At 36.4% G+C, this 13,636-nt stretch overlaps 1 protein-coding gene across 8 annotated transcripts in view; it reads right to left on the bottom strand.

Annotated features, from left to right (window-relative positions):
* Window positions 1–13,636, bottom strand: part of UNKL (unk like zinc finger) — a 60,121-nt gene that overhangs the window by 33,770 nt on the left and 12,715 nt on the right. For 5 of the 8 annotated variants that reach the window (XR_014228264.1, XM_082312830.1, XM_082312832.1 and 2 more), the window contains 4 exons: window positions 12,615–12,750; window positions 11,754–11,871; window positions 7,574–7,658; window positions 1,923–2,077 (listed from right to left, as the gene is read on the bottom strand). Coding sequence is in view for 7 of the 8 variants with exons in the window: in XM_082312830.1 (XP_082168956.1) it covers window positions 1,923–2,077; window positions 7,574–7,658; window positions 11,754–11,871; window positions 12,615–12,750 (494 nt within the window). In the remaining variant the exon portion in view is untranslated. The remainder of the gene's footprint in view (window positions 1–1,922; window positions 2,078–7,573; window positions 7,659–11,753; window positions 11,872–12,614; window positions 12,751–13,636) is intronic. The other 3 variants (XM_082312834.1, XM_082312836.1, XM_082312835.1) reach the window with 2 other exon arrangements.

Below are 13,636 nucleotides of genomic sequence, written 5' to 3'. Positions count from 1 at the left end.
TACTACATCATCCTTTCCCTCTAGAAGCAAATAAAACAGCAGGATACTCTCCCAGTGTACTATAACAGGATATGCGAAAGAAGTTTTGGAAGATGAATAGGGAGATTTTGTTTTGAAGACACAAAGGAAGAGAGGATAGAAAGTCTAATTTCATCATGATAAAAACCACTAAAATTAAGTTTAATCAGGGCCAGTGCCTGACAGTGACGAGAATGAAGACAAAGGAGGGGACAGAAAGACAGACAGCTTATTGGAACAGAGAGAAAAACACAAACCACGAATGTAAATAAGTTGCTGGGATATGGAAAATGGGGGAAGGGAGGAAAACAGGCTGACTACTTAAATACTAAAACAAAGCAGTTTACAGTAGATGGAGAAGGTGAAAGCAAGGAACCAAGCAACAAACTCAAGAATTAAACATGGAAAAACAGAAGACCAACGTGCTAATGAAAAATCAGGAACGGAATATTCAGAAAAACAAATAATGGAAGCACATCAAACAACGCTGCAGGTAAGTAGTCAAGTGAAAGACAGACAGAACATTTTCAGAAAAAAGGTGGCCACTTGCAAAAAAACTTCAAGTAGAAAGAACAGGGGCGGGATTAGGGTCAACTTTTCCATTTTCACACTTGAACAGTAGTACAGGCAGAGACTCACTGAGCACAGAATGGAAAAGGTTCATCAGACCCCTAATGACTAACGGAACAATGCACGTACATGGAAGAAGATTTCCCATAGCTGGAAGGCATATTACAATACATAGTCTTTTCAGCTGTACCTAAATCATTCATGAAAGGCTAAGAAGCTTCTGGGAGAAGAGATGCTTTTATGGGTCTCTCCTGAAAGCTTCAGAACCTTAGCAACAACAAAATTAGCTTCCTAAATAAAAAGGCAGACCCTCTCTTAGAACCTTTCATATACAGAAGCAGACTTCTGCACTGGGAACCTAAGATAAAATGTAGGCATATTGATATCTTTACTCTCATTCTACAGGACAGCAATATGAAGAAGCTACATGAAAGAAACCCAGGATTTTTAACAACTGCACTATTTATTGGCAATGCCTTTTAAACATTATTTAAAATATGTCCTTTTATCTGGTTTCTAACAAAACAGGATAGATCAACAGTGCTGGAAAGCTAGAAGTGAAAATTCTGGGAATAAATGTGTATGTACTTATGACTCTGCACTGCAAATGAGATAAGAAAAACACAAGTCAGGAGAGAACAAGAGAGATATCACTATCTTTACATATTATTTTGCAACAAACATAAAACCTAGCAAAAGGATCTATTCCAACCGATACTAAAAGGAAGATAATACAAGCTCTGCAATAGATCTTTCTCCTTCCTCTCCCCCATACTTAACTGATAAAATTTGCTAATATAAACTACATTTATCAGCCTTGTAATCAAGCACCTCTCTACTAACAAACACACTGCCTATACTGCACCACTGTAAGAAGCTTTAAGTATAAAGCATGTTCAGGAAGGACATAAATTCATTCCAAATGTTAACAAATTAGGGCAGAGAAGAGGGCTGGGATCAGGCAAGATCTTCCATGAATGAAACCTTTCCTATAGAAAAAAGAGACATATGTAAATTAAGCTGTCCTGTAGTTGTATATTTGATTAACAATGATGTTCCTCACTGTAGCATTCAAAATATTGCATCTAAAGACAAAAAACAAGAACAGAAAACACAAATAATACATAGTTAAATCTGGTGCCAAGGGCAGACATTCCGTTTAGGCTTACAGTACCAGAAAAATATTAGTGCCTGACATTTACTATAGCTGTGGGTTTTTTCTCTTTTGCTGAAGTACAAAGAAATAAAAAACAGACGTTTAAGAAGTAAAATAAACATTGTATATCGGCACAGTGATTATTATTAGTAACTTTTCCAGAATTATTTACACTTACATTTCCAGACTGCCCACTGCTATTTGTAATGCTGTTTGTGGAGTTAAGACTGCTGCTCCATTCATTTGCAATTCCTATGCTGTCTGTTGAAAACAGGTGAGCGCCTGGCTTTGATTGACAACCAGTTTGCAGTATGACTACATTCATGGTGTCCTCTGTTGAAGGAATCCCCAACAAATTACACACAGATTTGATACTTAGCTGTGTGAATTTAACAATTACATACCTAGTACCAAACATAGCACCTGTCACATGGAAACATCAATCACACACAAGAAATCTCTCTCTTTTTCTTTAAATATAAGCATAAAGGCAAGGTAAGAATAATATAATTCACCATTAAGTATTTGTGGCCAGTAACAAATGTGATACTTTTATTTACTTGCTCCATCAAAAACTGGTGGGAGGTAGACCGAAATTCATATATTTGAAGTATTCTAGATTTTGCTTTATCTTCCAGAAACTATCACACCAGGGTTTAAAGACAACATTTTTAGAACTCCTGACTGGAAAGGTAACAATGGCATCATAATTATAGGATTCTTTGTTTTCTTTTTCCAGTCTAGAACCAACCGACTTAATCATAAAACAATTTGAAGAGAATATGCGACTTGTACTATTTAACTTAAAAAGGAACAACAAACGTTGAGAAAGTTCATTATTAACTTATATGTAAATTGTGCCCAATGATTTGTTTATTTTCATACCAGAAAATTCAGCTCAAGGTGACTGAACAATTACTTCACAATTCCCCAAAGGCTACTTTGTTAAACTATTAAACATCTTGGATATTTGATTCTCTAAATGTGCAATATATTAAGAAGATTTAAACTTCTAGTTTTACAAGCAAATGACGAATTAACAAAAAATGTTTACTTTAGTAAGCAATTACAGTTAATAACATTTCTCACCTCATAATCCATGCACACAAGACATCAAAGTAAGGAAGTCAGGACTGAAAACAAAATCTCTTAATAAATGCTATAGGTACAGGAAGATTTTTTTCATATCTAGCCACTACTGCATTTCTGAAGGGGCAATGATGATAAACTACAGTTAAAAATCAAATTTAAACATTTCTCTCTACTAGAAACAATAAGTAGCTCTGATAGAGTGCACAAAAGTACAAGCCATAGTAGGAAACAGAATGAGTATGAGATACATAGACACCTCTCTTCAGTGGCAATAGCATAGCTAAGGATTGTTTCTAATGATGCGGGTTTTTTCTATCTAGCATTTGATTTATCACAGCTCTGTGGCCTTCTTACTGTATGGTCCAATGCTTCACCAAATATTTCCACTATTGTATAAATTACAAAAATAGGGATGTGGCTCACAAAAAAGAAAGGAAAAAGCTGCAAAAAGTAAAAAAGTATAAAGCATAAAGTAAGTACCACTATACACACAAGTCCAGTCCAGCCACACCCAAAAAAAAGGAAAAAGTAACCATAGGGATTGCAAAGATAATGTCACTAGACCCCTGCTGGTCCTCCTACAGAATGAGGATGCGAAGAACAGCTGGGAAGACAGAGACAAATGCGCTGACTTTTTGTAACTGACTCTTAGTTTCACTACATATCAACTCATTGTATAGCTGCTTGCCCAGAGAAAGTCCAGTCAGCCATCTTATGTCCAGTCAACCCTCACATGTCCAGTCGACCCTCACACTGTCCCAGGAAAAAGCACTAGCTGATTCAAGCTCTCTCTTAAATTTTCCTTAGCTTTTTTTCCCTGACACAACCACATACTCGTCTAGTAGTCTATAAAGGAGTGTAAGTAGTCATACCACCCTAAAAGGGGTGACTACTTTCCCAACATTTCAAAGAGAAATAATCTCTCCTTTCTCTTTCCAAGGTATTTAGGGAGAATAGCATGATTAGTTTTTGCTGTCCTGCTTATTAATAGTAAGTCAAGCAGACACATTGAATTCAGAATGTGGCCTTCTACATCATTCTAATTTCTTCCGAGAGTGAACATCATAGTTTGTGGCCAGCTGCACAAAAGTAACAAATTCTACAGTGTAAGCCTCCCCTAGTCTAACCATATTTTCTCAAAGACCTATAGCTGTTGTAGGAGGTTGCCACTGACAGAAAAGCAACAGTCTCACATGGTGGCCTATCTCATGGCGATCACTGAAGCTCATGGAGATTAGGATAGAGCCCACAAAAAGCACTTCAACTACCTAATGCCAGTGCAGTGGTGCTTCAGGAATTATGTATCAGTAGCCTAGGATGTTATGTAGAAATAGGGTTGTTCTCTTTATGAGATACAACTTTTTCAGCTACACAGCCTCTTTAGAATTTGCACTAACAAGGCTTGGGTATTATGAATATAAGAGTTACCATGGTCAGGCTAGGTCTGGCCTGGGGAATCCCATCTTTCATGAAGTCAGAAATAAGTTTTTTCATTATTGCAATCTTGGCACCAATAAAAGAGAACAGTCTTGGACGAACAATCTGAAACCAAGTGCCTTCAGTAACAGAAGCTGTTATACAGGAGATGTGTTCTTTGAAGTGTTTCCAAATTCTTGCCAGCAGAATTTCAATCTGCCCATGTTTCTGTTTTAAAAAAAAAAATCTATTTTTTGTTAAGGTGCCAGTTATAGTCAGGCAGTCAGTGGACAAATGAGTGCCACAGAGAGGTGTTCGTTATTTTAAGAGAGTCCGTTACCGAAGTGTCCCAACATACCCTAGCTACTCCTTGTTTTGCAAAGGGTTTCAGGGAGATATGTCAGATCCCACTACTTCTCTACTTTTCAGGATCAGGTGCCCTCCCTCCTGTCAAAACAAAGTGTCTTTGGGACTACACTGGACCTAGGGTTTCAGCCAGTGGGGGAAAAAAAACGAGTGACATTTATAAGACAATACTGTCTGCAGCCAGGGCCTCAAGGGAAAAGCAGTCTTGGAGGAATAGTAATATTCCTCATGATCTTCCCAAAGGAGGAAGAAAAGGGAAAAAAATAGTCGGCTTGTTCTGAAGAAGTCATTGAGGGAAGACAGGGATCGCCATTATAGAAAACATGTGCTTCCACAAATTATTTCATATAGAATATTAAAAACTCCTGAAAGATATGTATGAATGGTGGGAAATCTTCCTCTACTCGTTCCACATAGCGAGGGCTTCACTGAAGTTAGGTGGATAACACCCATAATTTGTGATTCAGAGAGATCCATGAACCAAGAGTTTCATGCTTTTCATACTGATGATAAGATCCACAGCGCTGAAACCATTCTCTCCCCCTTCCCTAGTAAGGAAGGTATAGAAACCATTTTATTTTACAGACATAGGAGGCAGAATGTCAGAGCTGCTCAACTAAGCTTAAAGCTGTTGCCAACAGCAGAAAGGCACTCTTGCTGATAGTAACCAAGCATCTAACTTCTGATGGACTATTCAGACTACCAGAGACAGGGGATGGGTACTGTTGCAAGATTTCAAGTTCATTTGTTGAGATTTCCTGCTTACACAATCTTCATTCCAGATGATGCAAGCCAAAGAGTTCCAGAGCATGCTGGTTGCGCCATATAAGTCTCTTCTGATGGATGTAAAATTCTGTCTAATGCAACTATGTGGAGAAAATTAAACTGCTGCTTTTCAGTTAGCACTGCTGACATGTTCAAAGTCTCGGGAATTCTCTCAGAGTTCTGGAGATTTTTAAAGAGCACAAGAATTCATCCTACAGAGTAAAAGAAAGAACGGGGCTGGGGTAGAAGAATTAGCAGCAGATTAGAAAGATATCCCTTAGGGAGAATATCATCAGCAAATTGTTAAGTTTGGACTTTCTTTCAGCCCTCTTTATCTTTAGCCTGGGCAACGCTTAACTTTTCCTTAGAGATAGAAATCTTGTTTATTGTCAATGAGAGCTTGCTGTAAGAATGATTCCTCTCACAGGAATCAAGCATCAACTGGACTGTTAAAGATACTAATGATCAAGACACACAAAAGGAGATCATGACGGGGTCTCAAAAGAACTCCAATCTCCAAGAGCTCTGCTGAGTTTATCCTGTACACTCTCCACCCTGGAGAGGCAAGAAGGGAGGCAGCATTTAGTATGCTCTAAGGAAAAAAACAGAGAAAATGTAGTCTTCTCCCACAGGAGTTTTGTAGCATGTCACCATTATACCATGTTGCATGTATGCAGTGAATTTGTTTAAATCATACTTTTTCAGCTGTTTCAGGAAAGAAAAAACTTATATCAGACAAACAGAACAGTAGACCCAGTGCCATAAATTACTTCTGTAACGAAATGTGTATTTTCAGACTTTCCTGAATCAAAGAAGTACTTGCCAACACTGGCAAACAGTGAAGGACTCGATTTAGGAGATAGCCCCAACAGCTCAAAAGCAAAGGCAAGTGAGCTACTTTTCATGTGAAGAAACAGTCAATATTGACTTCATTGCCATAATGTTTTGAAGAATTGCTAGGTCTTAGAATAATGGGTTTCTTGAAATAAATACAGGAGGTTATTTATCCTTCCTCTTCGAGTAACAAACCCACAGAAAAGTAAAATCGATCATCCCACAGAAGTTAAAAGACAAGTTGACCATACCACACATTCTCAGAAACAAGAGCTGTGGGCAGCAAGAATGGCTCTATTCATTGGAAGTCTTTTAGGTAAGCAAGTGACCCAATAAATGGTTGTATAGAACATCCCATTTGCCTAGACATGTTAGACAGAGAGAGGAGACTGCCATTACTTATCATTAGAGAATCATAAGATAAATACTACTGAATTGCAGAACTTTGGAGCTTTCCAAAATTGGTAGGGTCTCTCTTCCTGCCTTCCAGCTCTAGAAGCAGAAGGCAAGAAGTAAGATAGAAGCAGGCCTTTTTTCTTTTTGAAGAATAAATATGAGGTTTTACTGATTATATAATCAAGCAAAAACTACATAATCAAAAAAGAAAAGACTTATCACCTATAAGAAACCAGTTACATAGAAATGCTTCAAGTTCTGCCTTGTGTCACAACTGAAGAGAAGGCATGAATAGTTGTTCCAGCAACTGCACACTTCACATTGTGGAGTGCAGGAAGAGTGTAGGGGTAACCTAAGTTGATACTACTATTAAAAAGAATCTGATGATGCATACCAAGAATTAAACTGTGTAGATGCATACCAAAGAATTGAGTGCTCTCTTGGAAAAACATGGTCCCTCTTCCCTTTTTCTGTATATAACAGTTTGAGTGCAGTGAAGATGTAAGTGGGCTATGGAGGAAAGAGGACAGCTGACATAATTTTCTCTGTCTTCTTTTTCAGTTTAGCTAAGGCCTTGGTTCTGCAAATACTTGCAATGATGTTAAACTTTTACCTGAGAAATTTACTATAGGTCTCAATAGGACAGCTAATATATTTTAAAAAGTCAAGTGTGTGTGTAGAAAATTGCCAAATCAAGCTCAAAAAGTTACAGGGACAAGTTGCATTTGTAAAGAAAAGCACCTCCTGTTTTACTGCTGATGCAAATTTGATGCAAATGCAGCAAGCTCCCATAGCGATGTACAGTATTAGAAAACATGGAATGAATTTCTAAAAACAAGTAACATCAAATGCCATTTATTCATTAAAATTAATGATGTAAAGTCACTTCTGTTACTGACGCTTAGAAATGATGGTTCACTTTTATGAACACTGACAGAAAATAACAGTTCTCTTACTTACTTTCGACATGTGCAAACGCGCAAAATGGACCACGTGGGCAGTAACCTGTTTGGCGCATGTCATTGCACTTTGTAGATTTATATATCTAAACGAAACAGAAGGGTGGTTAACCTAAACATATGTGACGCAACAACAAAATAGTTAGAAAATTTTAAAACCTTTAAATGAAAACTTCTGAATATTTACTAACAATATGTATTACAGAGTTTTCTCAGAAAATTCAGTTCTTATGGTCATTTTTAAAAATCAAATAGAAGAGCAGAATTTTAAGAAAAGCAAACATGAGACAAGAGAATCTTAACCCTTTTCTGTACAATAATAAATAGTAAGTAACAATAATATTTTAGAAAAGCAGTGTTTAAACTGCTTTGGTTTTCCATGTTGTACAGAATCAAGTCAAATATCGGAAATAAAATGTTCAAAGTCATTTACACCACTTTTAAGAAATCTTGCAAGAGAAATGACGTATGTAGTAGAGCAGCTTACACAGCTGAAAAAAAAAACCAAACAGTATGTTTTTTTCAACACAGTTCCTTCGTTAGAACACCTCTAATATTCAAATCATCCTAACATTCAAATGTCTTTCTCTAACCTGACTGGGGTACGTGAGAACTGAAGTAATACTGACTGTTCATGACTGCAATGATTATATAAGTTGCTAGTAAGATCCAGATTCAGTTTATTGCTCTACCAGGATCTTGATGATCTTTGGATCTCACAAGGCTGGGAGGAGGGGCTGACACACTATCATATTAGAACAATATTAAGAACCTATTTAAAAACACATAGATTGTTTAGAAAATTAATTCTGGTGATTTGCAAGTCTGTGCCAAATAGCAGAGCAATCTTTTTGGTTCCCCAAACATTGGTACTGTGGTCTTTGGCTTTCAGTGTCAGTTGAGTGATTCATGGCTCATAAAGTAACAATTCTTAGTTCCGAATGCCACTTCTTTGGCACTTTCGCATATGCTGTGTAAAAAAATGTTTACCTTGGACTCCCGCATTAGAGCAAACATGAAAAATGAAACTATGTATTAAAAAAAATCAAAAACTAGTTCTGTAAGCTCTTCATTTTAGAGCTATTTTAAGCATCTTCGATAAATTTCCCTCTCATAAGTGATTTTTAATTGAGGCTGAAAATCTAGTTGATATATTTACTACTAGTTCATGCATAGCCCAAAGATCATCCAAGAAACAATAGTAAAATGCTAAATCACAAAATTATTACTGATGCTTATCATTCTACAAATAATTTATTTTTCCTTGAACACTGAAAGAGCAACAAAACATCCATATTGTAGACAAGTATTCACCCAAATGACACACTTACTTAACAAACAAAACAGCGGGACTGATCTTTCCACCAACTTCACTGGGAGCTACCACAGACATTGCAAAAAACAAAGGAGTCATTTGTGGATACCACACCCGAACTAGGAAATGAAGTTGGGCCCATCTCCTTTCTTTCCTGTTCTCTGTTTATCGGTTAAATATAAAACCCCAATGCTGTATACACAATGCTAATGATGCAGAAGAAAAACAATGAGAAGAGCTGACTTCCAAATGGTTTCAACAAAAGATGTAATTGGATGGTCAGTCTTAGTTTGAGGTCCTAGCCAAAAAATAGCCTTCCTGATCCTATGAGCTACCCAGATGGTATAAAGTGCCTTCTGGTAAATGCTACAGATACAAGAAGTGATAATATAGGTAATATCAAAATACTATTGGGGCAGAGCTCACACCTCAAAGACTGACTCTGGAGATGGCCCTGTCATCTACACATACCGGTATTACAAGACAGAGAGCAAACTCAAAGAAATAAATCATTACAGAAGACTTAACTTCCAGTTATAGACAAGAACACGGCTGCTATCTATTAACAGCAGAATCAAGCTATTCCTGAATGTGATAACCAAGAGATTTCTTCAAAAAATAGTCACTGAGACAAGAGGCAATGACAATATTATTTATTTGAATTTGGTAAAGAACGAGTACATGAAAACATCCAATAAGAGAAGATAATGTTGGATAAAGTGAGTATTAATTCAACTTAAAGGACAAAAAAGTAAGGCTGAACTAATGTTATTGACATCAATTAAGTAGACTGAGGAATGAAGGCAACTGATTACCACCATTAAATAGACTGAATTTCATTATGAACCGAATAAAATGGGTGCTTTGAATCCTCAAGTCAGAGGTAGAAAAGCTGTATGGAATTTCCATTCTAACCACACAACTGAACGAAAGTCAGAGCTGGAGCAGAAGAGGGAAAGGATCCCAGGGTATGATGTTGAATGAAAACTCCTCTTTCGGTGCAGGCACATTGCTAGTTTCTGTGAAATTAAATACTAGACCTAAAATTAGGTGAGGTGGTAACACTATCCCCACCAAACTGCCCTGATTATCAGTAGAAATTATGTTCAACACCGCAACAAAGGCAGCACGGCTAATGGAAACAAGCAGACAAAGACTGAGGTGACTACAGCTGATGTGGAAGCAAATCACCGTCAGTTCAGGAACAGGAAATGAATTAAGTAATTGTTATGTCAGAATTTTTAAAAAACTGGCAAATAAGACAGATGCAGTTAGCAAGTACTTTTAATAAAGCCGTCACGTCAGAAGTGGCACATATAAGTGAGGTATATTAAGTATAGTTCACATATGTTTGCAAAGAGCAAAAATAGCTGATTCAGGCCACTGCATGTCCACTAATTAGTCTATCACTATTTAGATTAAAGACAGAAAGAAATGGGATAAAATTAAAAGTACATTTGTCAAAGGCACATCATGGTAGACCCACCACGTAACTTTGATAAATCAAAGGTCCTTCTCTAAAATGGAAATGTGGTCATTCTAGTAAGGACTTCAATAAAGGATGTGGTAAGATTCATTAATTAAGATAATCAAGAACATGACTCTTACCAATGTTACACATCTGCTGTTAAATTGACTAATGGAGAAATGACAATGGATGGTATGAAAGAGGAAGGCAGCAGACAAAATTAGTAGCAGACCTCAAGGCTCAGCTTTGTGACTTATTTTAGCACTTTCATTCATAACTTTGTCATAAATAAAAGTATGGTAGCAATACTAAGCAGGAAGACACCTTTACTACAGAAAAGGGCTGGAATATGATGCCAAAGAAATTAGATGTTCTGAAATAAATCTGGACTGTAAAATCTCCAGTAATCAGGACAGTGAAATTCTGGAGCAGCATCTCAAGAGTAGAGATAGCTGACACCGATTTAGTATAAAGATGTAGCTGGTCAACTTATGATAGGGAATGTACGATATGAAGCTTGCAACAATCCTGGAGTCAGTATTCTAAGAAATCTTTTCCCAGTATGGTCTTGAGATGCCCTCAATAATCTTCATAATTGGAAGAAAAATTAGCAATTGCTTGAGTGTTTTTTGCTTATTCCTTACTAAGTATTAAACTTTCTAATGCAAGACATTACATCCTGCTGTGAATTCTTTGTGTTCATTCAAAGGTCCCAAAATGAAAACAGATATCCAATGTTGTACAGGCAGCTTCTAGCATAACATGTCTTTTCAGTATCATGTTTGTTTCCATTAACTGGCACATTTAGTATTTTCATAGTGTCGCAATAAGAATCGAATCTCAGAAGATTGCATGGCACTGCTCTTTTCCCTAGCATTTCACTGTTATGCTCAAGCATCCAACAAAGTTACGACTTTGCCTCGAGAGGAATCTATAATCACCTTGTTCTTCTAAAGTGTCTTACTTCAGCCACTAGGAGAGTTCTCTGCTCTCTCCACCTCCTCCTGACCTATTCAGTTGCTTTTAATTATTTGCAAGAAAGCTTTTTTAACTGTACTTAAATAAATTTGTCTCAAGTTATTGAGTTGTAATTACTACTGCGACTTCATTACCAATCCTAGAAGTTAGGTAAAAAAGAGAATACATTTATTTATGCCCAAATCCAGAGAACATTAATTAATTTTTCATAAGCAGTACAATAAAAATGCCTATCAGTGAAAACCACAGCAGTACAAATAACTACTTCTTAGCAAATTTTGTTTTGCTTAAGGAAATACCCTCAACAACTGAAAGTGTTGAATGAAATGTCATGTTTTTTCATAAATAGTATCTTTAATCAATAATCTAATCCATAATAAATTTGAAATCGCTAAAAATAAGTAGAAACATTGTTCTTACCTCAGGATGAAACTGCTGCTCTGTACGAGAATGACAATATTGACAGCTATCCCCACTTTCACACCTTGAAGGTTCACCCCATTCATCTGCATGTTTTACATTGGGGCAAGGAGTGGACCTAGAAAAAAGTGATGTCCAGAGCATGTTTGTATCTACTTCCTAGCAGAAGTCTCAAACAACTTCCCACTAAATCTCAGAATCTTAGATTCTGGGACCTATAAAGTTGCAAATTCTGAGAGACACTGACTTTTTGGAAATTCTTTGACAGAAACATGAGCTAGTAGGATTCTATCTATCTTCTGTGTAATGACATTTATTCACAGTCCTGAGGCTGTCAAGCAAAGCCCATCAATTCTAAACCTTGTATCACAGCACGAAAAAACATCAAAACCAATGAAGAAACCACAGTGTACGAAAATGATGTAAAATGATGTAAAGATGAATGATGTAATAATTAAGAGAGGTGATGCATTAAATTTTGGTCCTAAAAATATTGCTCAGAAATGGAAAACTACAGAACAAAACCAGAAAAAAGACAAAAATTATAACTGATCTTTGCATAACAAACAAGGTTTGACCTAGTGATTCCAATTTTTGCTAAGAATTATAGAAAGTGTTTTCATTTGTCACAAGAAGGAAGGATATTTCCATTACAGCTTCATAGTTTTTGACTTCAGAAGTGTCTGATCATTCTGAACAGATGCTTTTTTTCCCCAAAAAAAATTTAGCAAGCTATTGGGAAAGATGTGTTTTTATTCCATTAGGAGTATCCAATTGCATTATAGAAGAACCCAAACAGATCAGTCCATTAAAAACTGTCTGGCTGAGCAAAAAGTCTATTCTTAATATGTATTTATGTACCTGTATTTGAATTTTCTGGGATTTCGTCTTCTATCTCGACTATTGTGATAGTGTGGACATGCATAACCCTGGCGGCAGAGTCTGGGTGGCTTGGTACATTGTTCTGTCTTGTAGCCAGCTAATACAAAATTTGTGTCTGTAAACAGGCCAACAATTAAGAGAAATAAACAACTAATTTTTGCATTCAGAGAGTCTTTAGTGAGCTTAGGTACCACACGGCTTTTTGTAAAAAAATTATGATTCACAGACCCCTCCATTCTTATAAACTTAGACTGACTCCTGCATTTTTTAAAACAAAAGTCTAACACATTTACATGCAAAGCAATCTTCATTGCTTTTATATTCAATAGCAATATTACAATAAAGTATATAAATAAAGCACTAGCAATCTATTGGTAGAGAAACTATCTGGAAATTTTCATTATATACATTTAACATTTTGAAAATAAATACCTGAACATACATTATTCATTTCAGTAAGACAAACACTAAAAACTTATACAATTTTGTATTTGGATTTCTCTTAAGTTTAGTGTTGACAGTCCTTATTTCATCAAAACTGCTTTCATGTTAAGGCATGTTAAGGCTGTCCAGTAAAATCTTCCTGGACAAATTCTAGAGCCTCTTCTCTACCTTTGCCTCTGTCTCTACATCTTTGGTTCCACGAAGGAGGAACTAGGAGATGATAAACAAGGTTCTGTCTAGAAACAGAAAAATTCAGAAAAACAATGGAGCAAGTAAATACATTAGAAGGTACAATTTAGCTAACAGCAAGCATGGGTTTGTGAGGAGTAAATCATGTCAAACCAATCTAACTTCTTCCCAAAGTGGGAAAATGGATGTAGGTAAAACAGAAGCAGTCAATGTCATGTATCTTGACTTCAGCAAACCTTTAGCTTGAGATGTTCTCAAAAATGAACTGCACAATACTACAAGACTCCTGTAGGATTTGTGGAAAACTAGCTGAAAAAACATTCTCAAAGAGTCATTAATAATGTACTTTCAAATAGCAAAAATTATTA

Source organism: Platalea leucorodia (genome assembly GCF_965183815.1).
Source record: "Platalea leucorodia genome assembly, chromosome: 5".
NCBI lineage: Eukaryota > Metazoa > Chordata > Aves > Pelecaniformes > Threskiornithidae > Platalea > Platalea leucorodia.
This window is presented reverse-complemented; position numbering and strand designations above follow the sequence as displayed.